This window comes from Filicampus tigris, chromosome 8, assembly GCF_054856515.1.
Source record: "Filicampus tigris isolate MCC_2025a chromosome 8, RoL_Ftig_1.0, whole genome shotgun sequence".
NCBI lineage: Eukaryota > Metazoa > Chordata > Actinopteri > Syngnathiformes > Syngnathidae > Filicampus > Filicampus tigris.
In genome coordinates, this window is record NC_141224.1 from 6458852 (window position 1) to 6484288 (window position 25437).

General features: G+C 45.5%; 1 protein-coding gene across 3 annotated transcripts; it reads right to left on the minus strand.

Moving 5' to 3' along the window:
* Positions 1 to 59: 59 nt before the first annotated feature.
* chd4b (chromodomain helicase DNA binding protein 4b) lies at positions 60 to 25280 on the minus strand. 3 transcript variants are annotated; one of them, XM_086037206.1, is made up of 40 exons: positions 25018 to 25280; positions 24647 to 24849; positions 24010 to 24122; positions 22116 to 22364; positions 21895 to 22010; positions 21591 to 21690; positions 21306 to 21516; positions 21054 to 21169; positions 20857 to 20980; positions 20605 to 20777; positions 19315 to 19560; positions 19040 to 19243; positions 18759 to 18970; positions 18129 to 18260; positions 17926 to 18025; positions 17576 to 17767; positions 16886 to 17086; positions 16632 to 16769; positions 15142 to 15263; positions 14867 to 15040; positions 14616 to 14757; positions 13717 to 13966; positions 13375 to 13499; positions 12212 to 12304; positions 11963 to 12104; positions 11725 to 11894; positions 11457 to 11646; positions 10242 to 10328; positions 8226 to 8317; positions 8005 to 8138; positions 6921 to 7065; positions 6657 to 6813; positions 6087 to 6172; positions 5788 to 6013; positions 5524 to 5562; positions 4804 to 4968; positions 4570 to 4678; positions 3702 to 3834; positions 2958 to 3153; positions 60 to 2326 (listed from the first exon to the last, which is right to left on the minus strand). In XM_086037206.1, the coding sequence occupies exons 2-40, from the start codon at positions 24708 to 24710 to the stop codon at positions 2124 to 2126; spliced, it is 5871 nt and encodes a 1956-aa protein (XP_085893332.1). In that variant the 5' UTR covers positions 24711 to 24849; positions 25018 to 25280; the 3' UTR covers positions 60 to 2123. The 3 variants fall into 3 exon arrangements, with proteins under 3 accessions (XP_085893332.1, XP_085893333.1, XP_085893331.1); XM_086037207.1 differs by having other exon boundaries at positions 5524 to 5568; positions 11469 to 11646; positions 25018 to 25279; XM_086037205.1 differs by having other exon boundaries at positions 5524 to 5568; positions 25018 to 25279.
* Positions 25281 to 25437: the final 157 nt, after the last annotated feature.

Genomic DNA, 25437 nt, shown 5'->3' on the forward strand with positions numbered 1-25437 from the left:
AGGTTGAGAAACCCCAAAACACTTGGGGGGGGGGGGAACAAAAAAACAAAAAAAAAATCAACAGTTGACCCTTTATTGTGGTCCATTGAAAAACAAACGTGATAAAAACAACAACGCGGTCATCTTCATAACGACACATGTACAGAAATTCATTTAAGTTAGATTGCCGGCGCGTCCCAAAAACCGCTCCCTCCTACCCCCTTCCTCGCGCGTACCTTATTTTGAGCAAAGCACAGGAGTTTCCGGGGATTAAAGGAATGTCTGGGTGCGTGTCGGTTTACGTGAACCGATCAGCAGGCCGGTTCAAGTGATGCCGCGGGCGGGTATTTGAGGATGGAGGTATAACAACAACAGTCTAGACGCTAACGGCCTCACTCACTTTTGACGTCGGCGCCGTACAGCACAATTAGAAAAATGTACAGTGCAAAAGTGTTAGGCGACCGTTTGTCGCTTCATTAACGATGCATTTTCCGATCGTACGTTTGTTCTCGATACAAATCACTATTGACGATTTGAAGTCTTCAATGATGCAGGTTTTGAGGACGTGGGAGGAAGCCGGAGTAGGCGGAGGAAACCCACACGAGCGACGGGCGAATGGACTGAGAATCGAACCGAGGACCGTGAGACGGACGCGTTTCATTTTTGGAGAAGGAAGGATTTCAGGATGCGAGTAATAGGATGAATCAGCCTCTCAGTGCTAAACGAAATGGAAACCGTAGTGTTTAAATGTCATTGCTAACGCTTGTGTCATCTGTCCGACTACTGCTTTTTTTTTAACGTGCGTTTATCGTGTCATTGAAAAAGCAAAGCTAATGGTGACTAGAGATAGACCGGTATGTTTTTTTCCGATACCGATTATTTGTAGTCAAGGCGAGCGATGAGCGATATTTGGAGCCAATATTAATTTTTCGTAAAAAAAAGTAAAAGAAAAAAAAGAAATTCTTAACTTTGTTGAAACGTCTTTAAGCATATATTTAAAAAATTTTCCGATATGCATAATGTCAATTTTTTTTTTTAGGGCGGGGGTATTATTATTACTATAATTTTTGACAATATACATCATTGTTTCCAAATTCTGAAAAGTTCAGGGAGCAAGCAGGGTTGTCAACATGTCTTAAAAAGTGAAATGAAAACACACAAAAAAAAAAAAAAAAAAAAAAAAAGCTCCATATAGTTTTCCACAATAAATGAAGTTCTCCAAAATTTCAAAATGACAGAAAATTAAACCTTCACATATCTTTGTTTTGATTCCAACACAGTTTTAAATTGATTTATTATCGGCCATCAGATGTTTTGAAAAGGCCGATGCCGACATTTGTCAAAACGCAGAATATCGGCGCCGATAATCGGCCCGGCCGATAATCGGTCCATCCCTAATGGTGACCCAAGACTTTTGCACAGCACTGTACATACAATTATATCGTCAAAAAGTTCCTTTAATTCGCTAGTTCATTTCAGAAAGAGAAAACTTGCATTATCTTATAGATACTTAAGAAACATCGGACCATACTTTTAAGACGGCCAATTCCTACCTGATTTCTAAGTTAAAAACTTTGCGATGGTGATCCAAATTTGTCAACGTGAGACTAAAAGACACAATTTTCCCTTTTTGATTCGAACTACTGAATCAAAGTAAGTCCTCCACGATATTTGACGTGAGATGCACCTGTACACACCATCGACGGACAAACACGTTAAGGTGAGAACGTTACAACTTTTCAAAAAAAAACAAAACAAAACAAAACAGCATTAAATGTCACAATTTCCGACGAGGGAAAATGAGCCAGAAAATCAGTTCAGTACTCCATTCGCTTCAAATAGTTCCAAACACTGCAACAAAGATACGGGATTTCATTTTCCATGTAGAGTGTACACGAGCGCGCATGACTCTGGACAGTTCGGCCATGTTGGAGGAAATCCTTCTTTTAGTACTTCCAGTCTTGGGCGTCCCATTAAACAGATGATGATCCCTTGGTTTGGCAGGCAAGTGGTGCGTGCGTGTGCGTGTGCGCGTGCGCCTACCGAGAAGGACTAACCTGTCTGTGCTGTACAAGGAGGTTCGAAGGGGGAGGTTTTGGAGGGGGGGGGGGTTGTCGGCTAGACCGCAGTGTAGAGTTGCTGCCTCAGCGCGAAAGCTGCATCTGCTGCGCGCTCTGCGGCTGGTTCTGGGCGCTCACCTCGGGCCCGCGGCTGGCCAGCCTGCTGAGGATGTTCCTCTCGGACATTTGCAGCCGCACGGCCACGGGCGGTATCCTGGCGATGGTGGCCGGGAGCCGCGTGACGTCCGCCTTCATGTCGCTCAGCAGCTCCTCCAGCTGTTTGAGAACTGGAAGGTAAAAAACAACTCCAGCTTGAGCATGTCACTCCCTACGTAGTCTTGTGACTCGCGGCTTTTGTCCCGTCATCCTTTTGCCACAGTGAGTAAAGACGATGGTTTGCTTTGCTTAAAAAATTGGGACCGTTGTCATATAATTCCGTTTTTTTTTTACTTACTTACTTTTTTTATAAACGGGAAGTCAACGCAAACATGTTTTTTTCAAGAATATGTTCTATGCAAGCTTACTAGTTGAAAGAGGGCATTGTGATAAATATTGCGTTTGTGGAATAACTGTTAATCCACTTGTTTTGAGCCATCTCTGGGGGCGGCCATTTTGTCACTTCTGTCAACTGAAAATGACATCACAACTGCTCGCGACGACCAATCACGGCTCGGATTCAGAAAACAGGTCAGCCGCGAATGGTCGTCGTGAGCAGTTGTGATGTCATTTTCAGTCGACGTAAGACAAAATGGCCGCCCCCAGAGATGGCTAAAAACGAGTGGATTAACACTTATTCCACAAACGCAATATTTATCAGAACGCCCTCTTTCAACTAGTGGGCTTGCATAGAACATATTCTTGAAAAAAAAAATACGTTTGCGTTGACTTCCGCTTTAAATGGTGTCACTTGGTCCTTACCTTTATGCAGAACTGCATTGGCTGGCTTGTTTCCTGACATGGACTCCTTGCTGAGGTGCTGGTGCGACTCGGCCAGACACTCCACCTCACTGAAGCGCGTGTTGAGCGCCATGGAGGGGTGGGCCGGGTCCTCCGTCATGTTGAGGTAGGCCGCCCGGCGTAGCTGCTCCTCGATTACCAACGCCTGCTCCAGTAACTAAGAGAGGACAATATTTGAGCAGGGAGCACACCTTACGGATATTAAAGTGGAAAATCAACCCAAACAGATTTTTTTTTTTTTTTTTTTTTTTTTTTTTTTCAAGAATATGTTCCCAGCAGGCCCACGAGTTGAAACACGGCATTCGGATTCATTCATTTTAAGCAGCAAACTCCGCGCTTTTTAGCCATCTCAGGGGGCGGCCATTTTGTCACTTCTGTCGACTGAGAATGACATCACAACTGCTCAGGGCTCAGGTAAAGACCAATCACGGCTCAGCATCAGAAAACAGGTCAGCCGTGATTGGTCGTTACCTGAGCAGCTGTGATGTCATTTTCAGTCGACAGAAGTGACAAAATGGCCGCCCCCAGAGATGGCTAAAAACAAGTGGATTAACACTTATTCCACAAACGAAAATTCATCTGAATTCTGTTTTTCAACTAGTGGGCTTGCATAGAAAGTATTCTTGGAAAAAAAAATGTTTGGCTTGACTTCCCCCCTTTAACTAAATTTCAGCATTCACTCAATTTAGGGCGGGTTGAGTTCACCTTGAACCTGCGTGCCAGGAACTTGTTTTTGATCTCCAGGAAGTTGCCCCTGCTCATTTCCCCCTTGAAGGGCTCGTTGAGGATGGCGAACCTTACGTCGTTCTGCACGTCCTGCCACCGAGCGTAGCCGTGTCTGAAGAACATCGGGGTCAAGCCTATAACAACTTTTGGGAATTGTTGGCATGAGGCCGACTCCATACGTAACGCCATACACGTGTTGCGATTCGATCGGAAATTTTAAAAAAACTAAATTCATTTAAAAAAAAAAAAAAAAGAAAAAATATATCTTTCAGGACAGAACCGTTCCATACGATTTGATTAAATTTGGGAGCACTGCGATCCGATCCAACCGATTCAAAAATGACCGGAATCGTTACCCGGCTTCCGCGGACCTTGCCGATTAATCCGATCACTTGATCGAGACGGAAAACAGGCAGGACAGCGGACCTCGGGGAACAGGATTGAAGACTCCCGATGTAGACATTCGTTTTAAAACACAGAAAAAAAACGACCCATCGCATTTTCAAACATGTAAAAAATCCAACTTTTGAGTATATTTTATAAAGATCGCACAGAACGAGAGCTCTCATTCTTGAGATGAGAACTGGAAAACCCGATGCGCCCAATTTCTAGCCTCGCCATGGCCAGTCCACGATTCCACGATCGATGTATAAAAAGGAGCCCCGGTGGATTTTGTATCGATTGATCTGCTACCGATGCAGTCGTATGTCTCTCCTCTGCTTATCGTTCCCAAACCTAATTAAGTTATCGATTAAGTGAGCTCGATGTCTTTTTTTTTTTTTTTAACTACAAAACTGTTAGAATAATCTTGCTCAAAGATGGATCCATACGTGCATATAAAGGATACTGTATGATGCCAGCTAGGAGCCAGTAGTCATGGCGACGGTGCCAAATCTCAAAGGTCTTCTTAGTGACGGTGGCTGCCCTCTCCTCATTCTGCCAGAGTGAGTGAAGCTCTGAAGGGGAGAAAGGTTATGAGACAAAAACAAAAAAGAAAGAAAGAGAAGCAAGGAAATGTGTGTGTGTGCGCGCGTGTGTGTGGGTGTGTGTGTGTGTGTGTGTGCGTGCGCGCCCCCCCCACCTGTGAAACCGCCGTCTGCTATGTTGAACATGAACCGCTGCTTGCTGGCTTTTCTCTTCTCTTCGCTCACATTCAACATGGACAGCGCTCCTTCTCTGGTGTTCTCTCCGTTCTGAAGTCTGCTGGGCTCCTCCGATTTCACGCCATCTTTGTCCTCTGGTTGATCTGCGGGAAATCCGATCGAGGCACATTTCGTGAGATCCAGGACAAGTAGAGTGTCAAACATTGTTTTGACACTTTGAGATTTGCACCGGGAGGGGCGGGGGGGATATTAAAGTAACATTAGAACTGCACGGCATCATAATGAGAGACTCTGTCTAATAGAGATAGACCGATATGTTTTTTTTTCAAGGCCGATACCGATTATTAGTTGTCAAGGAGGCCGATAACCGATATTTGGAGCCGATATTCGATTGGAAAATATTGCTGTCAAAAAAATCAAACAAATTAAAGCTTTGTTTAAATGCCTTTACGCATGTTTGTTGAACATTTTTTCAGATTTGCATAATGTTGATGTTTTTTTTTTATTTTGCATTTTTGATAACATGCATCTTTGTTGTAAAATTCTAACAAAGTCCAGGGAGCTCACAGTTTTAAATTAATCTATTATCGGCCATCAGATTAAAAAAAAAAAATACCAATATTGATCAAAATGCCGAATATCGATGCCGATAATCGGTCTATCCCTACTGTGTAATGTGTAAAAGTGAGCGTGCGCACCTTTCTCTGTGTCCGTCTTTTCATCTTTAGCCTCTTCAGCTGAAACTAAACAAATTAGATTGAAAGCGCATTCCAATGAAATAAAATATGGTCGCTGTCCTGTGAAAAACGCTTATCCCTCCATTTTTTTTTCATTTTTCTTATTTCGACATGAATGGTGTATCGCATTAAAGTGAAAATTTGAAAAAAAAGTTTGCATAATTGGAGATACGTGTTTTTCACAGGACAGTGACAATATGTTAAAAAAAAAAAAACCTGGCTCACCTTTAGAGCGATCCTCGGCATCTGTTTTGCCGTCTGTCCCTTCACTCTTGAAATCGGCAGCGAGGCCCTTGTCGCCCTTCTCCTCTCGGTCCTTGCTGAGGTCGTCGGCCTCATTGCCTTCATCGCCACCTCGCGTCTCCTTCTCTTTGTCCTCCTTCCCCGCAGGGTCCTCATCTTTGTTTTCAGAGGCTGGCGACTTGTCGGACTCGTCTGGGATTTCGATAATCTACGGTCAAGGAAAGGATGATGAGTTTGAAATAATTCCGTGAACAACCAATGACGCGTGAACGAGGAATGACCTCTGGATCGTCTGTCTTTCGGGCTACTTTGGCGTCCTCTGCGTCCTTCTTAATGTCCTCTTTGTCCTCTGATCTCGAGAGATCCTCTGGTAGCACAAAGTCGGAAAGAGCAACGGCATCAGCATTGATTAGGGATGTAACGATTCACTCCAGACCCGATTCGATTGGCAGTTCCCGATTTTCCATTCGATTTTTTCAAAATTGCTACCATGCTCGTCTCTGTGCACTAGTGTGGTTCTGCAGCCATCCACAAACGCAATACGCAATGATGTTTGGCGCAAAAGCATCGTTTGATCTACCCATTCAAAACGTGCGATGCATCTGGAATGAAAAAAAAACGTTTCAAGACATCATTTTCTAGATGAATTTAAGCAATTCGATTTTTCGATTAATCAAGGCGAATCGATTTCAAATCGATTAATCGAGGCGAATCGGTTTCAAACCGATTTTCGATCCACCCCTAACATTGATGCGATACATATTCAAAAAAGCTCACTTGCCATGCCGCAGCAGCGAAAACGATTTTGAAAGCTTCGTTAGGGTTAAAAGCTGAGCTTGGCGTGCGTGTACCTGGCACAGGAGTGTTCGGTTGCGTGTCGGCAGGCGTGCCACTTGAAGGGGTCTTGGGATCTTCACCCGCAGCCAGAGCCGCCGCCCGTTTGTTTTCCTCCAGTTCTGCCATCCACGGCATGGACCACTGACCATTCACATGCTCAAACTCCTGCACCTGTCAAATCGAAATAAGCATCAAGTGATCCACTGTGCCAAGGACGCCAGATCAATCTGTTAATGGATGGATGGAGAAGATGCAAAGCAATGGGGGCAAGGTCCAACCTTTTTCCTGATGAGGGACATGACACCGATGCGAGTGAGCACGTGTTGCCTGGACAGACCCTCTCGTGGGACGCCATCCGCAAAGGTCTCTGCTCCGTCTGCTCCGGGCTCACACAGGTGCCTCATGAACAGAGACACGTAAGCCCTGCGGGCAATTGTTGAGGGGAAAAAAAAAAACAATATAAATTTAGCACATCAGGAAAATTACACAAAGACGAACGTTGCAGGAGTGAGCAAATGAACACTCCAAATTCTAATCATATATTCAGGATTACTTTTGATTGGCAACATCAGATTATTATTCAGGTGACATTGGTGATGACATTTTGTCACTAATATTCTATTAATCGGGTTCTCAACTCATTCACTGCCAGATATTTTCAGACCCTCTTTTACCCTAATGTTTGAAAAAATATATATAAATAAATTCCTGGGATTGAATGGCTGGACTGTGAAAAGAAAAAGAAGTAAATTCGTCAATGGCAGTGAATAAATTAACCAAAGAGCGGCGGACAGATACCTTTTTTATTTTTAAGTGAGTTAAGTAATTGCATTTACAATTAAATTACCCTTTATATTCTAAATAGTTCAAGGAAAGTCCATTTTTTTTAATTATCCGATTCAGAAAAAATAAAACAATTTACTTTCAAAGCATAGCAATTTATTAATAAAATGACACGCCAAAAGGAAAAGATGAAGAATAGCACGTGTAATAATTTGCTCCAAAACGGATCCGAAAACGATCATTTATTCATACAATCATGCTCTTCCACTGGGGGACTGAAGGTACAATAAACCCGTGTGTCCACCTGTTGTCATTTACACTACAAATTATTAGCTTCAACTAAACCGGGCCAGAGTCCAGTACGTAAATGTATGAGTAAATTGGGACACGACCATCATTATTTCAGTATCAATAATCGAAAATTTTCTCTGGTGATGTACGGTGAGATTTTCGCTAAAGTAAAACATGCCTTGGCTTGATCAAGGTTTGCGAAAGACGGTGGTAAAGTGTCTACTGGGTACATGTGGAGCCGCAAGCCCAGGTGCATTGATTGCGGGCAAAGGCAAATTTCATCCTCACTTGAATTCCTTTTCCGACTTCCCTCGAAGGTCCCTGACGAGCCACTGGTTGTTGAAGGCATCCTGGGGAGGCATCCCGTAACGCATCACCACATTCAGGAAAGCCTTCCTCTGCCGTGCGTTGAAGCCCAGAACCTGACGGGGTCATTTGATGGAAATACTCCCAAAGTCAGAAGTGGGTGAAGAACAACCGAAGGCAAAGTCAAATAGATGTAGACTCACCTCAATGTTTCCTCCCACTCGGGCCAGCAGGGGAGGGAGAGGCTTGTCCCGGTCGTTTCTTAACCCTTTGCGGCTCGGTCTGCGGGCGTTTGCTGCGGCGGGCGGGACAAATACGATCAGATCATCTCACGCTTACACCAAAAAAAAAAAAAAAAAAAAAAAAAAACGACATTGAAACGTATTTCCTGGGATTTAACTCATTCACTGCCAGGCATTTTCAGAAAAAAAAATATATATAAATACATTCCTGGGATTAAACTGCGAAATGACAAATAAATCCGTCAATGGCAGTGAATGAGTTCATGTGTGTTTGCGTAGGATGTAATGGCCCTGCGGGTTCCACTGTAAGGATGTTGATGGCACCCTTGTGCTGAAGGTGCCCCCCACCCCACCCCTCTCTCTCTCTCTCCCGCCTTTTTTGCCACACCTTTAATTCTTACAGCTGCCACTCGGAGCACAAACGCTTTCAGGCCACTTACAACTGAAAGCGGCGCCATTTAATGCAATTCAAGTAACGGCAAGATCCCTGATTAAGGACAACAATGGTTACAAGTAGAGACAGAATATATCCGTTGGAAAAATAGACGAAGAGCTAACACTTCAAGTGAACATGTGAACAAACTCAACCTGAGAACAATGAACAATTTGTCTTTCAAACGCAGGCCACGTGAAAGTAGGCAGTTAGTGCTTTCTGTCCCTTTTTCTGTGCATTCGCCTCCTCCTTCTCCGCCAGCTGCTTGCTCTCGCTTTTTTTTTTTCATCTCGTCTTGCCTTTGTACGCCCCGAGCAGGTGATACGTGGACAACTTCTGCTCTTTTTCTGAGCTTAACTTGATGCCGTTCTTCCGTCTGAATCGGTACACATATCTGCAGGGTTGGGGGGGGCGGTTGTGAAGCTTGTTAGTAAAGGAAAAGGACTGCAGCGTGAAGATGCCTGATCAGAAAAATTTGTTTTAGTGTGTTAAGACGGACGGATGGACCGATTATAAGCCGGGCCGATTATCGGCGCCGATATTTGGCTTTTTGACGAATATCGGCATCGGCCTTTTTTAAAACTGTGGAAATCGAAAAACAAAGATATGTGAAAGTTTAACATTTGTGTTTACTGAAGAAAACTACATGGAGCTATTAAATTTTCATTTATCCTTTTTAAGACGTGCTGACAATCCCGGGTGCTCCCTGAACTTTTATGTTAGAATTTTTTTACAGAGATGTATACTGTCAAACATTTCTTGTACTAATGATTTAAAAAAAAAAAATAATAAAATCACCATTATGCAAACCTGAAAGATTGTTCAATAAACATGCTTAAAGACGTTACAACAAAGTTAAGAGTACATTTTTCTTTAGATTTTGTCGCCAATATTTTCCTTTTCACTGAAAATGAATATCGGCTCCAAATATCGGTTATCGGCCTCCTTGGCTACCAATAATCGGAATCGGCCCTGAAAAAAACTAATCGGAATCGGCCCTGAAAAAAACTTATCGGTCTATCTCTAGTTAAGACGCACCGTTGGAGAGTAAATTTTCATCTTATAGAGTGGAACCTCGAAGGAAACGAATGACGTTTGTGGAAAATATACCTATAAAGTTGAACTCCACGAGCGCGTTTTTGGGGGCTTTTTTTTTTTTTTTGATTTTATTGAATGTCATTGATGGGGCGGTGGCAGTCAGGCAGACCTCATGTTGAAAAGTCATTCATGAAGTTGCCTCAAACCCCCATCACACATTTTCAAAATAGTTTGACTCAATGAATAGTTTCACGTAGTTATACTCAACCGCAGTTTACACTTCTATGCGTACAGGTAGAGTTAAAGGTTTTGTGAAGGCGACAGTTGGAGTATGCAAGCGACTACTTCTGTTGACATTATTCCGAAGGGAAAACTTGTTTTGAGTTTGGGAGTACAATGACTCTGTTCAACCTTAGAGGTTCCACTGTGCTTTGAACAGAGAACGGACAGACGGACGACTTCTGCGGCACCAAAAGCCAGAAGAGCGGCGATGCGTTCGGGCGTACCTTCGGAACGCTCGTCAAAGTCCTCGTCGCCCTCCTCCGACGCCACTGAGTAATCCGACTGGTTGTCGGATTGATCCTCTTGCCAATCTGGGTGGGAGAAGTCGAAAGGAAAGACTTCCTTAATTCTTGGTCGGAATCCAATTCATAGTCAAAATCAAAGTGCACTCCAAAATGTCTTTAGTTCTTTGTTTCTAAATGCCTTTAAATGCACTTTTATGGCCGCCTTGCCTAAAGAAACGACTTAGACGACATGTGTTGTTTTAGCAAGGTCAATTTTCACCACTTTTGGGGGTTTTACTTTGATGAAAAAGCAGACTACTTACTTCCATTAGAACAAGTTGCAGCATTGAAACTGGGCGTCATTTTGAAAATGACAAATGTTCAATTAAGCGGAGTCTCTAAAACACCAAATAACACATTTCATGCCATGTATATGGAAAGCTGTTTGAACATTTCCTCCATATCTATCTCAAAGCAGAAGTCAAGCCAAATCTTATATTTTTCAACAATATGTTCTATGCAAAGCCCACTGGTTGAAACACAGCATTTTGATTTAGATTGTGACTGTGGAATATGAGTTAAGCGATAACATCCACCTGTTTTTAGCTAGCTGAGGGGGCGGCCATTTTGTCATTTCTGTGGACTGAAAAAATGACATCACAACTACTCGGGGCTCAGATATCGACCGATCACGCCTCAGGTGAGAAAACAGCTGAGCCGTGATTGGTCACTATGTGAGCCCTGAGCAGTTGTGATGTCATTTTCGGTCGACAGAAGTCACAAAATGGCCGCCCCCTGAAATGGCTAAAAACTAGGTGGATTTCGCTGCTTAACTCATATTTCATATGAATCAGAATGCCGTGTTTCAACTAGTGGGCCTGCATAGAACATATTCTTGAAAAAAAAAAAAAAAAAAAAAGTTTGGGTTGACTTTTCTATTTAAGGGCCTTGTACCTGTAAGCTCTTTGTCCTCACCAGTAAAACAATTCAGCAAAATAGTAGGACAGGCACTAAATTGCGGCACGCTATTTCTATCGGAGAAGCACTAGTTGTTATTGTCTTACTAGTACACGGGCCTTAAGGTGGATATTAAGAATATGGAACAAATGCTTTCAGGGCTTCCCATACACAGTGCATTACGCACACAAACACAAATGACATCACGAGCACAGCACAGGACAGGAAGAAGAGGTTGCGTTATATATGTTTCTGTACCCTGTCTTATACCTCGGTCCTCCTGAGAACCGTCATTGTAGTTAACCGGCTTTCGAGTTCGTTTGCCTTTGCCCAGATTGCGGGCCAGGTCCTCTTGCTGCTGCTCATAGTGATGACGAAGCAGCTTCTCCCAGTAGTCGGGGTCGACGCTTTCCTCCTGCTTGATGACCTCCCGCTCCACTTCCTCTTCCTGAAAGGGAGACAAAAGATCAACCTTTGGGCGCCAGCGCCCCCCCGCTTTCGTCTCGGCTGCCCGCGCGACGCGTACCTCATCGTCCTCGTCTTTGACCACGTACTGGGCAACTTTGAAGGAGCTGAGGTATTCGTTCATGCTCTGAATCTCGGTGTCGTCCGTGGCGTCCTGGTTCCGGTCCAGCAAACGGTCAATGGCTTGGTCGTCGTAGTGGATCACGCTGCTGTCGTCCTCCTTGTTGTCCCCTGAACGCGACGCAAACGACAACATTTGAGGATCAAACGTTCTCGTCCGGCGCTAAAATGTCACCAACCTTCTCCAGCCTCATCCTTAAACAGCTCCTCGGTTCCAAATTTAAGGATATCGTCCAGCTCCTGCTTGGACATGGAACCGGTCTTGGAGCCGAGGCCGGGTCGCACTACCAGGTGGGTGAGCATCATTTTTTTCTTTGCGACCTGATAAAAACGGGAGACGAATGAGCGATCAGAAGGTTGAAGAGCAAACAAAGACTTGGGACTTTTTTTTTTTTTTTTTTTTTTTCCCCGACCCAACGCTACTTCACCTGTGTGATCCTCTCCTCTACGGATGCTTTGGTCACAAAGCGATAGATCATCACCTTCCTGTTCTGCCCAATACGGTGAGCTCTGCTGAAGGCCTACAGCGCACGCACACAAAACAGTTTAAACCACACAACAAACGTTTTTTTTTTTTCTATCAACCTACAGGGGAACCTCAGGCAATGTTGGTACAAAAAGCGCTATATTTCATTCATTCTAGGGGTGGGCGATATGACGATATTAGATCGATAAGGACTTTAACGCGTTAAGCCGAAAGATCGTTTTTTTTAATGGTCTACAGGGCACGTTCTATCAAGTTTAGCAATCACGGCACGCAGAGTGCACGGTACGTGACACTCCCCGCCTCCCTCTGTTTGTTTGTATAGCGGCTAGCTATAGCGGAAAGTCACCACGAAGCAGAAGAAACTCCACAATCCACAGTGTCGATTTGGTTTGGCTTTTCCTCGGAGGGGAAAGCGCAAACCGGTTCTTTGCAAAAGTTCGCAGGGACTCGGCTCGGACGTCAGATGGCAACGCGACAAACCTGTTTAAATCGCACGCGGGGACAGAGACAGCACCCGAAAAACGAGGACGACGGGCAGCCAAAGCAAACGGAGATCAGACACATGGTAGGCCAGAGGCAGACGCTAGCTCCGAGCTAACGCAACCCACGGTAACGCAATCATCTAACAAGAGCACTCCATATAAAAAAAGAAGCAAGCAGTGTAAAGAAGTATCTGAGGCAGTGACTTATTACCTTGCCGAAGACATGATTCCGATTAAAAGTCTTTAAAAGACTCTTCAAAGTACCCGACCTGCGTTACGAGCTGTGTTTTCGTGTTTACATTATGTTACCTTTTATGTTTACATTCACTGCACATTTTGATAAAAATTGTCGCTATTCAAATTAAAACCTGTTCAGAAAGCTTAGCTGACTCAAAATGTCATTTTTTTCCTCTTAAGAGTTTTATACACATTTTAAATATGTTTTATATGTTTAACATGAGGGAAATGGTCAAAAATGTGCAAAGTAGTCTAAAAAAAAAAAAAATGTAAAAAAAAAAAATCAGGATGAAATCATGATCGTGATTTTATTTTTTAAAAATCGTGATATGATACTTTTGCCATACCGCCCACCACTAATTCATTCACTGATGGAGGATGTTACCTGGATGTCATTGTGAGGGTTCCAGTCAGAGTCATAGATGATCACGGTGTCCGCAGACGCAAGATTGATGCCCAAGCCGCCCGCGCGGGTTGAGAGGAGGAAAGCAAACTGGGGAGCACCAGGAGCTGTTGAAATAAAGACCAACACAGAAGTTGAAAACATCCAAACTGCCCTATTTAACTCATTCACTGCCATTGACGGATTTATTTGTCTTTTCACACCCCAGCAAATCAATGCGAGGAATTTATGTATATTTTTTTCAAACTTTAGAATAAAAGAGGGTCTGAAAATGTCTGGCAGTGAATAAGTTAAGTGGTCAATAATGCGAGGGTCAAAGGTCACCATTAAAGCGGTCAATGGCCTCCTGCCGCATGTTGCCTGTAACACCGCCGTCAATTCTCTCGTATTTGTAGCCCTCGTTTTCCAGGAAGTCCTCCAGCAGGTCGAGCATTTTGGTCATCTGGGAGAAAACCAGCACTCTGTGACCTCCTTCCTTCAGCTTCTTCATCATCTTGTGCAAGAGCATCAGCTTGCCAGACGCCTTGGTCAGAGCCAAGCCCTCATACATGCCGTTTGGAAGTTTCGGAGCCTCCTGGAAAGGACAACGTGGATTAATGACGTGCTCATTGCGGTCCCTGCAGCATTATAAGAATACAATCGAGATAGACCGATTATTGGTAGTCAAGGTGGCCGATAACTAATATTTGGAGCCGATATTCATTTTCAGTGAATTTTTTTTTTCAGCAAAAAAAAAAAAAATATTGGCATCAAAATCTAAAAAAAATAAAAAACAAAGGAAGAAATTCTTAACATTGTTGAAACGTCTTTAAGCATATGTTTATTGAACAATTTTCAGATTGGCATAATGTAAATATTTTTGGGGGTATTATTATTATAAATTTTGGACAATATACACCTTTGTTTCCAAATTCTAACAAAAAGTTCAGGGAGCACCCAGGATTGTCAGCATGTCTTAAAAAGTGAAACGAAAGCATTTAAAAAAAAATAGCTCCATATAGTTTTCCACAGTAAATGAAGTTCTCCAATATTTCAAAATGAAAGTAAACTTAACTTTCACATATCTTTGTTTTGATTCCAACGCAGTTTTAAATTGATTTATTATCGGCCATCAGATACTTTAAAAAGGCCGATGCCGATATTCATCAAAACGCAGAATATCGGCGCCGCTAATCGACCCGGCCGATAATCGGTCCACCCCTAGAATAAGACAATGGTCGTACGGTAGCAGCAGCGGGAAATAGGTACGGATGATTGCAGCACTTTTTCAGATCCATCACCACATTGAGCAGAGAGACTTGGTTTCCTCCTCCGCGGGTGTTCAAGGCCTCGAAATTCCGGGTTAAAATAAACTTGTAGTATTTCCTAGATGAAAACAAAGGGGGGAATCATTTCCAGAAAGAATCATCAACAAGAAAAAAAGGAAAGAGATTCCTGATAATAGTCGGAAATGACTTCACAGCTTAACACTGACTTCTGCATGGGGCTAAGCTCCACTCGGACAATGAGTTCAGTCTTGGAGGGCATGTGCTTGAAGACGTCGGCCTTCAGCCTCCTGAGCATGTGCGGTCCCAGCATGTCATGGAGCTTCTTGATCTGATCCTCTTTGGCGATGTCGGCAAACTCCTCCAAGAATCCTTCCAAGTTGCTGCGGAGGACGAGGGAGGGAAAACAACGTTGAGCGAAACGAGGGCAAGCGTGGGCGACGCCGCCACTCATGCGGCACAGTCGTGGTGAGGGTGTACTGACTTGAATCTCTCTGGAGTCAGGAAGTTAAGCAAGTGGAAGAGCTCCTCCAGGTTGTTCTGAAGAGGCGTGCCGGTCAGCAGCAGCTTGTGCTGCAGTGGGTAGTTGTTCAACACTCGGAAGAACTGACCGCGGGGGGGGGGGGGGGGGGGGGGGGGGGGGGGAATTATTCAGTATGCGCGCGTTTCAATGTGCAAATGCAAGCAAATAAAATCACAATGTAGTAGCTCTACCTTGAGGGCAATTTGCACCCCCCTTTTGCAGAGACGTATATAGAAGCATGCATGGGCCGATTAACCGGTTTACCGTGGTTTTAAAAAGTCAAGGTTTCAATAACCGCTAATACTGGCTGTAAAGCGCTCGTCTTTGCTGTTTTTGAGGGGGGGGGGGAATTATTCAGTATGCGCGCGTTTCAATGTGCAAATGCAAGCAAATAAAATCACAATGTAGTAGCTCTACCTTGAGGGCAATTTGCACCCCCCTTTTGCAGAGACGTATATAGAAGCATGCATGGGCCGATTAACCGGTTTACCGTGGTTTTAAAAAGTCAAGGTTTCAATAACCGCTAATACTGGCTGTAAAGCGCTCGTCTTTGCTGTTTTTGAGGGGGGGGGGGGGGTTCCGAGCAGGGCACAGAATGATTGGCTGCTTGCAGAGTTAAGTAAACACGCCAACTCTTTCAAGTTAACCGCCTCCGACTTTTCCTTTCGCTCTCTCTCGGCGAGCAGAGAGGGGAGGGGTGAGCAGTTACGCACGGAGGAGGAGGGAGGGAGAGACGCACTGCAAACACGCATGCCTTTTTTGCCCCTTTATTAATTTGCATTATTAAAAAAAAAAAAAAAAAAAAAAAAAAGGCACTGGCTGGTACAACATGAGTAGTCCACGAATCTGTTCTAAAAATAGCTCACTTGTGATCATTTTGCGTTTGTGGAATACAAGTTAAGTAGCAAAATCCACTCGTTTTTAGCCATCTCTGGGGGCGGCCATTTTGTCTTCTGTCGACTGAAAATGACATCACAACTGCTTACAACGACCAATCACAGCTGACCTGTTCTCTGAATCTGAGCCGTGATTGGTCGTTGTGAGCAGTTGTGATGTCATTTTCAGTCGACGGAAGACAAAATGGCCGCCCCCCAGAGATGGCTCAAAACGAGTCGATCAACACTTATTGCGCAAACGCAATATTTATCAGAATGCCCTGTTTCAACTAGTGGGCTTGCATAAAACATATTCTTGAAAATAAATATGTTTGCGTTGACTTCCGCTTTAAGTACCAAACATTCTATACTTTGCTTAAAAATACATTATATTGTATTCAGTGGGGGAAAAAAAAAATCGGTTTTATTTACTCAAATATTTCAAAAAAGGTCATTTTATAGCTGTAATTTTAACATGTAATATTTTCGCTCCTGGTTATCATACCATCAGAATCTAAAGTCAGCCCATGCCTCGATAGCAGCGATAAATAAACCGGTGAAGAAATATGTTATCACCTTGGACTGGTTGTTTTTCAGCCTGTGAGCCTCATCCACAACCAAACAGGCCCATTCAATGGAGCCCAGCACAGCCTGGTCAATGGTAATCAGCTCATAAGACGTCAGCAGGACATGAAACTTAACAGTTGAGTCTTTCTGCGGGGCGCACATGAGCGCGTGAAGCAAGACAAAGCAGAACTTTTAAGGCCTGGGAGCCACAGCGAATCGTTTGTATTTGTCGACGAAACACATCGTTTCAGTTTCTTCCCCACCTTCATCTTGGATGCCTTTTTCCCGCCTCGGATGGCGTTCCCTTCGAAGGAGAACTCGTTCTCTCGGATGACGGCCCTGCTGTCCTTGTCACCGACATACGTGACCACGTACATGTCCGGGGCCCACATCTCGAACTCTCGCTCCCAGTTGATGATGGTGGACAGAGGTGCGCTAACCAGAAAGGGACCTTTGGAGTGACCCTGAAGGGGGAAGAAACAGTGTCAACATTTCAAATTCCACCTGCAAACAAATGTCTTGCCGCGCCTTTAGGATAAAAGCTCCTGACTTGGAGCTGCTCCCCTTTCACGGGCAATGTTGCTTTATGTCCCATGTCTGATACCCCCAACTGACACAAGACTGACAAGAGGGCCAACTGGACAAAACATAACTTATACTGTAAATACTGTACTGCGGTACCTTGACTTACGAGTTCAATTCATTCAGCAACCGAGCTTGTAACATCAATACCCCTCATTGAACTGAATTGAAATTCCATGAATCCGCTCAAGCCCCCCCCCCCCCAAAAAAACATCACAATTTTGTGGTTATGTGCCAGGAGACTGTGAGTCTTCATTTTTTTTCATCTCTCTGCAGTTAGCTTGTAAGATGGGGCACTCATAAGTCAAGGTAACACTGTACTAATATTAAATAGGTGTCTCTTCCCCGCCCCCCCCCCCCCCCCGCCTCACCTCCTTGTAAAGAGAATAGAGGAAGACAGCGGTCTGAACAGTCTTGCCTAAACCCATTTCATCGGCAAGGATGGTGTCGGTGGCCTGAGCCCAAGAAAACCTGAGCCAGTTCAAGCCCTCCAGCTGGTAGGGGTGAAGAGTGCCCCCGGTGCTGTCCAGGTAGTCAGGCTGACGGTCAAACTTGATGGTGGGCTGCAAGAGGAAACAGAGAGAATGATGAATACCATTAGAATTCTTCTGCCTGAGTCCTAATTCGACAACATTGTTGAGCGACCGATGTGACGACTGACAAGTACAGTCCCCGCCCCCAAGAAAAGCAAATGTTTGGTTGCAAAGGTCGGAATACTTACGTCTACCACTGGATTAGCAGGTGGACGCTCCGTCTTCTTAATTTTTACAGGCTTCTTCAGCTTCTTACCGGGTCTGCCCTCATCGCCGATCATCAGCTCTCTAGTTTGTTTGAAAAAAAATAAAATAAAAAAGTGTGCTCAATGGCACTCGCGTCTATCAAAGGGGGAGTGGCCTCCTGTGAGGTACGCGAGCTTCTGCGTGCCTGTGATTCCAGTAGGTCTGCTTGTAGAGGTCAAACTCGGGGACGTCCATGTCTTCGCTCTCCCACGTCGACTGGTCGTAGGCCAGATCTCGCCATTTGATCAGGTAGTGCACGTTGCCCTTCCTGTCCACGCTGAAATGGAAAGCGTGAGATCATCTTCAAGTAAACAGTTTCCACTAACCTAGAGTCATAAGCACATGTTAAGCAAAACTTTTAAAATAAATATTTATGGCAGATTAATGCATTTACTGCCAGATATTTTCAGGCCCTCTTTTACCCTAATGTTTGGAAAAAAAAATTGAAAAAAATATATAAATAAATTCCTGCGATTGAATGGCTGGACTGTGAAAAGACGAGTCAATTCGTCAGTGGCAGTGAATGAGTTAATGGCAATTTGAATACTACTCTAAATGAATATCACGTTCTATCACTCAAACTATACTTTTTAAAGGGGATATTTTACGCCAGGGGTTTTCATATTCAATGTCTTTATAAATGCTAGCAGCACACTTCTGTAAAATCTAGAAAAAAAAATGGTGACAAAACACGATCAATAATATAGTGTCGTAAAAAAAACGGACTTTTGCATTCACGGGTATTCCGCGTTCACTTCACGGCCTGAGCGTTCACCTGTGGTTGAGGATGCGGTGTATCATCAGCCACTCCATCTTGACTCCGTAGCGGTAGAACTCCGCCTCCATGTGGACAAAGAGCGGATCCTTGTTCTTCCTTTTGCTGCTCTTATCGTCATCGCCCTCGCCGCCAAAGTCCACGGGCGGCGGCTCGTCCATGTCGGTCTTCCTCTGGTAGTTGCGGAACATCACCTGGCAGTTCAACTCCAACTAGTGATCGGAGGCGGGGAAGTTAGAAAGTGAGTAGGTTCAGTCGCCGCCATTGGGTTCGGCTCTCACCTGTAGCTCTAACACCCAGGAGCAATGCCAGTAGGACATATTGCACCATTTTACAAAGAACTCCCTCTCCCTGCGGCCAACCAACGGCGGGGGATCAGGAGCATCGGCGGGCAGATCAGCAGGCCGGGGAACGGGCGTGGGGGCGGGCAGCTCCCCCCAGCGCCATGTTAAAACCTTCTGGACTTTGCCCTTCATTGGTGGACACTGTCAAAAACGAGGCGAGAGAGTCGGTGTTGGTTTTCTTGTTTCGGATCGGAGGACGCTTTATTGGGTACCTTGCAGCGGGGGCAGATCCACTCGCCGTTGGGGATCTCGGGGAGGGGCGGGTTGAGACAGTGGATGTGGTAGGACGAGGGGCAGGTGTCGCAGCAGAGAAGCTCCCCTCCGTCCTTGCACACCCTGCAGTACTCGATGTGGTGGTCGTCCTCTTCTTCGGCGCCGTCGTCCTGCCTGTCGTCCTCGTCTTCCACTTCGGCGTCCGAGAGGTCGTCCCTTGCTTCCCACTGGATGCCCTCCTTCTCCTGGTAGCACAATCAAAGGCAGAGTTGGGGGGGGTGCATGAGTAAGAAGCTGTTTCTTATCGAGAAATTGGGGTCTTGGGTCTTAGGTGGGTGAAAGGGTGGAAAGAATGGTAGAGAAATGGAAAGGTAAATAGTTAAATGGACATATAAATGGCGCTCTAGAATGGTTTGGATCCTATTTGGCAGGCAGGACTTTTTGTGTCAGCCTCGGTTGCTCCACGTTCCACTCAGCCCCACTGTCGTATGGTGCACCACAGGGTTCAATTTTGGGGCCCCTGCTGTTGTCATTGTATTCCATCTTAAGAAAGCATGGCATTTCCTTTCACCGTTATGCGGATGACAGTCAGATATATGTCCCACTAGGCAAAAAGGACACTTTCTTCTTCAGGAGTCAGACACTTTTGTCCTGCCTGGATGTTCATCATTTTTTTAAACTTTTATCGGAAAAAAAACCCAGAAGTTATGGTGTTTGGTCCCAGTGGCCTTTGTACATCTCACCCTGTTGACTTGGGCCCCACAATAGTCTTGTGTTTTAAATTGAACAGTGATTTTAAGGCTAAAGTAAAGCCTCTCTTTTCTCAAAAGCATTTAGAAACAGTAATCTATGCCTTTGATACATTTCGGCTGGGTAACTGTAATGCACTTAATTTTGGAGTCAGCCAGTCTCTCAAGCATCTCCAGTTGGTCCAAAATAGTGCTGTTCGCCTCCTAACTGGAGCTCATGTGATGGAGCATATAACTCCAATTCTGGCCTCCTTTGAGTGATCCCTTTTACATTTCAGGGTTTCCCTTTAAGATTATTTGATATGTTTTCAAACGGTCTCATTCCACCTTACCTCTCTGAGCTCCTCCGCCACTACTTACCTGCGCCGTGCCTCAGTTTTTATATTCATTGTTTTAACGGTCTTTGTTTTTATGTCAGATTGTTGCTTTATGTACAGCACCCCCGTGTGCAGCTGCGATTGCTTTTTAAAGTGCTCGATGAATAGAAGTTGAGTTGAGAGTACGTCTGTAGGTAGAAAGCGCCGCAGCGACAGTACTTACGCAGTGTGGGCAGCTCCACTTGCCCTCGGGTGCCTTCTCCATGTCAGGGTCCAAGCAGACCATGTGATAAGCCCTGGGGCAGGTGTCGCACAGAATGATCTCTCCTCCCTGCTGGCACACCTCACAGTAGTCCTGGTGGTCCGTCTCGTAGCCGTCGCCATCCTCGGTCTCCACTGGGAGAGGAAGTGAGTGGACACGTGAGCTGGGATTCTGAGTCTAGAACAAAAGACAAAAGGGAGTTTCACACCGCACCTTTCTTCTTTTTCTTCGCACTCTTGGACTTCTTCTTGTTGCGGCTGCTGCGGTTGGAGCCCTCTGACACGGAGAAGCCGCTTTCGTCAAAGTCACTGTCCACATCGAGCTCGTCCTCGTCGCTCTGATAGGGAGAGCAGCGACGCGTTCTAACACTGACAACGTCGGCGAGACGGAAAAGTGGCAAAATATCTTACAGAGGAGCGCTTCCTCTTGCTGTTCAGGCCTCCCAGTTTGATCTTGAGCGGAGCCACCTTCTTGGGTTTGGGCTTTGGCGGAACTTTAGGCTTGGACTTTTTACGGGCATTTGGGCCTGAGACGCAAATGAAGAGAGGTTAATTCGAGCGGGTAGCAAACTCCTTGGCAGCTGTGTTCCGAATTCACTATTCCACTCTATGAAAATGAGGGAGTGACGTTTTCTCATATGCCCCTCTGTCGACCATAGTTACCTTTGCCTTCTTTGGTTTTAGCCTTGCGGAGAGGAGGGGGCGGCGGGGCTGCCGTTGGAGCGGCAGGCGGCGTCTGAGCAGTAGTGGCGGCGGCGGCGGCGGCAGGTGCGGTACCCCCGTCGGCCCCTCCGTCTGTCCCGGCCACCACCATGTTCTCCACAGCTGCGGCCACGTTGGCGGCTGCCAAGGCTGCGTTGGCGGAGGCGGAGCCCTGCGAGGGAGACGCCCGGTCAGGGACGGGGAGCGCTCCATTCTTGCGACATTTGAATGGATTCAAAGTAATACCTTGTGGGGGTTGTTAGTGCTAAACTCTCTCCACTTGGCCATCATTAAAGTCATCATCTTGGACACAGCGATTTTGGGGTTCTTGGCTGCAATCAAGGGCCTGACGAGAGCGACACATGTCAAGCTGACGGAACTAGTTTTCATTGACAATTTCAGGTATTTGGGTTTTATTAATGGTTAAAGAACTGTATGGCATCATTCTGAAAGATGTTTTCTACTAACAACAAGAGTGTTTTGTATGATCACCCCCCACCTCCCCCACATAAAATAAAGTACCATATATCATATATCAAAGTTTTCACACCTGACAAACTGACTGAAGGCCTTGTAGTTGGTGAGGGAGCTGTAGTCTTCCTGAGTAAAGATGTGGTCGATGTCTTTCATGCCCCAGGCTTCCAGCATCTGGGAGGAGCTTTTCGGCTAAGGTGGGGGGTGGGCGTGGGGGTGGGGTGGGTCAAGAGAGCGAAAGACATGAATCTCAGAACCCAATCACAGCGCCCACCCACGTGACGATCCACAGTTTACCTGGCAGTCATCATCGTCGTCGCCGTCATCATCCGGCTCTGGATCTTTGCGTTTGCTCTTGGACGAGCCTCCTTTCTCCGCAGACGTGCTGGATTTCTTCTTGTCTTTGGTGGAGCTCGAGCGTTTTTTCTTTTTCCTTCCCGGGGCGTAATCGCTTCCGTCGCTGTCCGAGCGCATGCCGCCCTCATCCAGGTCCCTCTCTGTTGCCTCCCCTTCGATTAAGTGCTCGGGAGAGCTTAGCGGCAACTCCTGTTTGTGTTGAAACGGCAATGAAAGTATACAATCAAGTCATGTCAAAACAAGTGCGTTCGTACGGAAAAACCGGCCGCATCTGGCATCCGTGACCGTGTTAAAGTCATTCTAACCAGGACGCCATCAGAAATCATCTCGGGTGCCGCAGGAAATGAACAATTTCACCAATTTCATCTATCCATGCCTGCGACGTATAGTGACAGGCAGAACAATGAAATCGCCTTCCATTAGATGGCAGAAAGTACAATCAACCTTTGTATGCACCTGTTGCCATTCTTACAACAGAACATACAGTATTATACATTCCTATGCGTATATCAGATGTGTGTTCAATCAAGCGAGCGCATTTCACACAGAGTTGGTCAATTTGTGAGTAAAATTGAAACGAGAACATCGATATGTCACTCCATACTTTTCGAGGAATTTCGCTGTTGTAAAATGGGTGGCATGTCACAATAAAGGTTGGGAGACACTGACAAAAATTGATGGAAACAAGGACGGTGTTAGTTACAGGGAGGAATGGGTGACCGAAATTTTAAAAAGCGACCAAACAAATTTTAAAAAACCCATTCAAATCTACTACTCGTCGTATATTACTGTAGTTTCCGCAGACTAGTCTATTGATTTGCAAGTGAAATAGAGGTCAAATCTCACTGATTAGTCATCAGTGCCTGTAATTTATGTTATTTTAATGGACGATTCCGAATATCCGCGCATCTCTGCTAATACCCACGATGCAACGCGCTTTAGTCGGTGAAAACAACGCACCGTATTGTATTGCTTTTGTCTGCGACTAGCATATAAAGCTCGCAGAAAATCGTGCCTAGAAGTTGTTGTGCGGTTGGATATCCCAACCATAACAAGATGGGAACTAAATTATCATTCCATATTACTGTTGTAGTATTGGGCGTAGGAGTACAAGAGACATGTTATTAGCAACTCGAACGTCTTTAAATGTTTCTCTTCATTTCTCACAAGCTAACACATTGCCACCTATGCACTTCCTGTTACACCTTTCACAATAATACAGAATGCACGTAAAACAGGTTACACCACAATTACTGTGTGGACTATGAACGTCGGAGAGAGTGGGTAAAAGGAGTGAAGGGAGTGGGACTGGACGATTCGGAATGGAAGCTAAACCAAGACCGCAGTGCTTTGTGGTGAGCACTTCTTAAGTGGTAAGACCCGTTCTCGAGTGTGATAAAAATCGCACTTTTGCCTCTGCAGGCGGATAGTTGTAGTAGTCAAACGGCATTTCGTTACATTTTGAAATCAAAATAATTATCACAAATCAAAGTTCAATGCTTTTCAATGAGCGGAGACTTTGTTTTCAACCGACTTGACAGCCATCTTGACTTGTGACGGAATTTTGACATAAAATCGGAATTGTCCATTCTGTTATAATAATGCTATTGTTTTTAATCTTAAAACTGTACAACACTTTTGCACCCCTTTGGACTACACTTTCAGACATTTTTGTTTGGTAGTGTGCCCTAAATTTTTTCTAACATAAAACATGTGTCTCGGCTCAAAAACGGTTAGGCGACACTGTCCTTATGTATTTCCTCCGTATCTACCTAATTTAAGTACATTTAAAGGAGGCTGTGTGCATCATTAAATCATGTGACATCCAACTCACCTCTCTGACGGTTCTCTGCCTCTTGTTGCTTCTGTTCTCCCTGCTGCTCTTCTTGGCCTTCTTCTTCTTCTTGGACTTGGGAGCCTCCTCCACGTCGGACATGACGGCTTCGTCTGCAGGTGACACTCAAAATGCTTGTCACTATTTTCATTCCCACGTTTACCTTCTATTTGGAGGGGGTTGGGGGTAGGGGGGTTGTGGCGCAGGCGCAGACATGCACGCCCCTGCAGGCTTGAGAGTGGAGGAAAAGGAAGGAGGAGGGGGCGCGTGCACAGAGTGGCGTGCACACACAAATCCGCGTGCACGCCTACCGTGTGGCACAAAACACCAGGGTTGAACAACTTCTAGTGTTTTATTTATTTTTCGCACAACTTTGACAGTCGGCGGTGGTCCCCCTCGGCGAAAGCGCGCGTCAAAATTGTAAATAAGGAAAAGGAGGGGGGACACCTGCACGTGAAGTTAGCTTAACTAACCTATCGTGACCAAGGAGACGCGGAGCTAGCTTGGGCTAACGTTAGCCTCGCTTTGAAGGCGGACACCCCCCCCCCCTTCCCCCAACACACACACACGCACGCACACCCCCAGTCAAAAACAACAAAAAGAAGACGAACGGCGTGGGGGTGTTGTTCAAGCTTACCATGGAGTAGCGAGTGCTCTTCGGCGGCCCCGAAGTCGTCCCTGTCATCGTCACTGCCTGACATGTCTCCAATGTGTCCCCCCTCCCCGCCTCACCTCCTCGCTCGAATTAATCCCTCGTAAAGCTCTCGCTCCTCGGTCGTTCGACGAGGGAGGAGGGAAAAATGACGTGGGACTGCTGGTGAGTGGACCGAGGTTGGTGTACTGTTCAAGGAGGAAGGGAGGGGGCGGTTACTGATACTGGGGGGGGAAAAATGTCAGTGTTTACAATATCAAACAAGTTGGCTAATTAGATATAGACACACACTCCACACTTTGACACCCGCAAGTTGGAATACGGCAATTGAAAGTTGAACACGAAAAAAGGCCTACCTTGACACCTTAGAAACTTGCTGCGGCGTGCGTGTGCGGTCCCAGGTCAAAGTGAGCTCTCGCTTCCGTGCCGATTACCACAACTCGGCTCGTTGTCAGTTTAGCCTTCATTCATTAGGGGGTAAAAACAAAAAACAAAAAAACAAAACGAAAACACGATCTGCTGTCCTCTCCCCCAGCCTCAGAGCTTAGCTAACATCCTCGCGAGCACACAAAGGGGGCCAGACATCCCATAATAATCCCCCCTCCCCTCCCACACACGCGCAGGACTCTGCATGGTTACCTCGCAACCGACAGACCATAATACTCACACTGGGCCCAGCCTGCCCCCCCCGCCCCCACTCCGCCGCGCGCGCGCGCGCGCTCACTCGCACGCATTCACGTGCACGTTACCACTCCAAGACATGCATGCTCGGGCCC